The sequence below is a fragment of the Mastomys coucha genome, unplaced genomic scaffold (genome assembly GCF_008632895.1).
Source record: "Mastomys coucha isolate ucsf_1 unplaced genomic scaffold, UCSF_Mcou_1 pScaffold19, whole genome shotgun sequence".
In the NCBI taxonomy this organism is placed as follows: domain Eukaryota; kingdom Metazoa; phylum Chordata; class Mammalia; order Rodentia; family Muridae; genus Mastomys; species Mastomys coucha.
Window position 1 is genome coordinate 18,832,772 of NW_022196901.1, and position 1,556 is coordinate 18,834,327.

Genomic DNA, 1,556 nt, shown 5'->3' on the forward strand with positions numbered 1-1,556 from the left:
AATGAATAAATGAATGAATGGAAGAAAGAAAGGAAGAAAAAATGGAAAGGAAAGGAAAAGTGAAGAAAAAGTAAAGGAGAGAGAGAAAAAGAAAATGAGAATATAGGAAGCAGATTTTAAGGAACTGGTTGGTGCTTGTAATCATTGCAGAAAACAGCTACTTGAAACACATAATATTGTTTAAAGAGTCTGCATTCACATGCACATACTCACATGCACATACCCACATATAGACACCAATACATACACATAATTAAAAACAATAAAAAAGTACTTTTAAAATAGCGATGACTTTATTTATTTTAGAGTTATTATCTTCAAGCTTCAATGACAGAAAAGACAGGGTAGTAGTAGTAGTAGTAGTCTGTCCAGACGTCTATCAGTCTCAAGGCCATGAGGCATCCAGTCATGCTGTCTCCACCTCAGCTAGCCAACACTCTGGAGAAACCACTCGGTTTAAACTGGGTAATAGGTGTGCAGTCTAGTAAACAAAAGTCCATTCTCTTTGTATTCTCTTTATCTGTACTTTGTCATTTATGCTTTCTGTTTCTGAAAGCTTCTTGCCCTTCCTTTCAGGATTACAGTTGGACAGACATTCGCTGCCCCTTTGAAAAACGAAGAGATGCAGCATGTGTGTTTTGGGACAATGTAGTATACATTTTGGGAGGTTCTCAGCTTTTCCCCATAAAGCGAATGGATTGCTACAATGTTGTAAAGGATAGCTGGTATTCCAAACTGGGCCCTCCAACACCTCGAGACAGCCTTGCTGCCTGTGCTGCAGAAGGCAAAATTTATACCTCTGGAGGTTCAGAAGTCGGTAAGACCCTGTTGATATTTTTGTTTAACAGAAATATTTTAATCTAAGTTTCTTGGCATTCATAGTTTTCAAAAATTGGGAAAATTAGTCCCGATTACTTCAGTAATTTAAGTGTATCTGTTAACATTTTAGAGTCTGTTTCCTTATAACTTTTCCTTTGTCCTTTAAGTTATTAATTGACAAGAGCATTGGGGCTAGAGAGATGGCTCAATGATTAAAACCTGGTACTGCTGCTTCAGAGGACATCAGATGGCCTTACAACCAGCTGTAACTCCAGCTCTGAAAAGCATTCAGTACCTCTGGCCCCTGGACACCTGCGTGTATAGTCACATACCCATACACAGAATTTAAAATAACAGAAAATTGTAATGCCATCTTTCTAGATAAATTGCTTTTTTATTATAGCGAACTGATGGTTGGCAATGTTTGAATTTTACCTGTTGGGTTTGAGTACGTAATGTTATTTCTTTTGAAGGTTTTAGAATTTTTTTATTCACTGACCCATTTAGAACATGTTATTTGGAGGGTGTCTTAGGTAGGGTTTCCATTGTTGTGAAAAGACACCATAACCAAGGCAACCCTTTCAAAGGAAAACATTTAATTGGGGCTGGCCTACAGGTTCAGAGGCTTATTATTAGTCCATTGTCATCATGGTGGGAAGCATGGCAGCATGCAGGCAGACCTGGTGCTGGAGAATGCCTGAGAGTTCTACATCATTTTGTTTTTTTTTTTTTACTTT

The 1,556-nt window shown here is 37.8% G+C and overlaps 1 protein-coding gene across 1 annotated transcript in view; it reads left to right on the forward strand.

Annotated features, from left to right (window-relative positions):
* Klhl7 (kelch like family member 7) overlaps positions 1-1,556 on the forward strand; it is a 61,154-nt gene that overhangs the window by 49,968 nt on the left and 9,630 nt on the right. Inside the window, exon 8 of the mRNA XM_031380132.1 lies at positions 577-817. Within this exon, the coding sequence (XP_031235992.1) occupies positions 577-817 (241 nt within the window). The remainder of the gene's footprint in view (positions 1-576; positions 818-1,556) is intronic.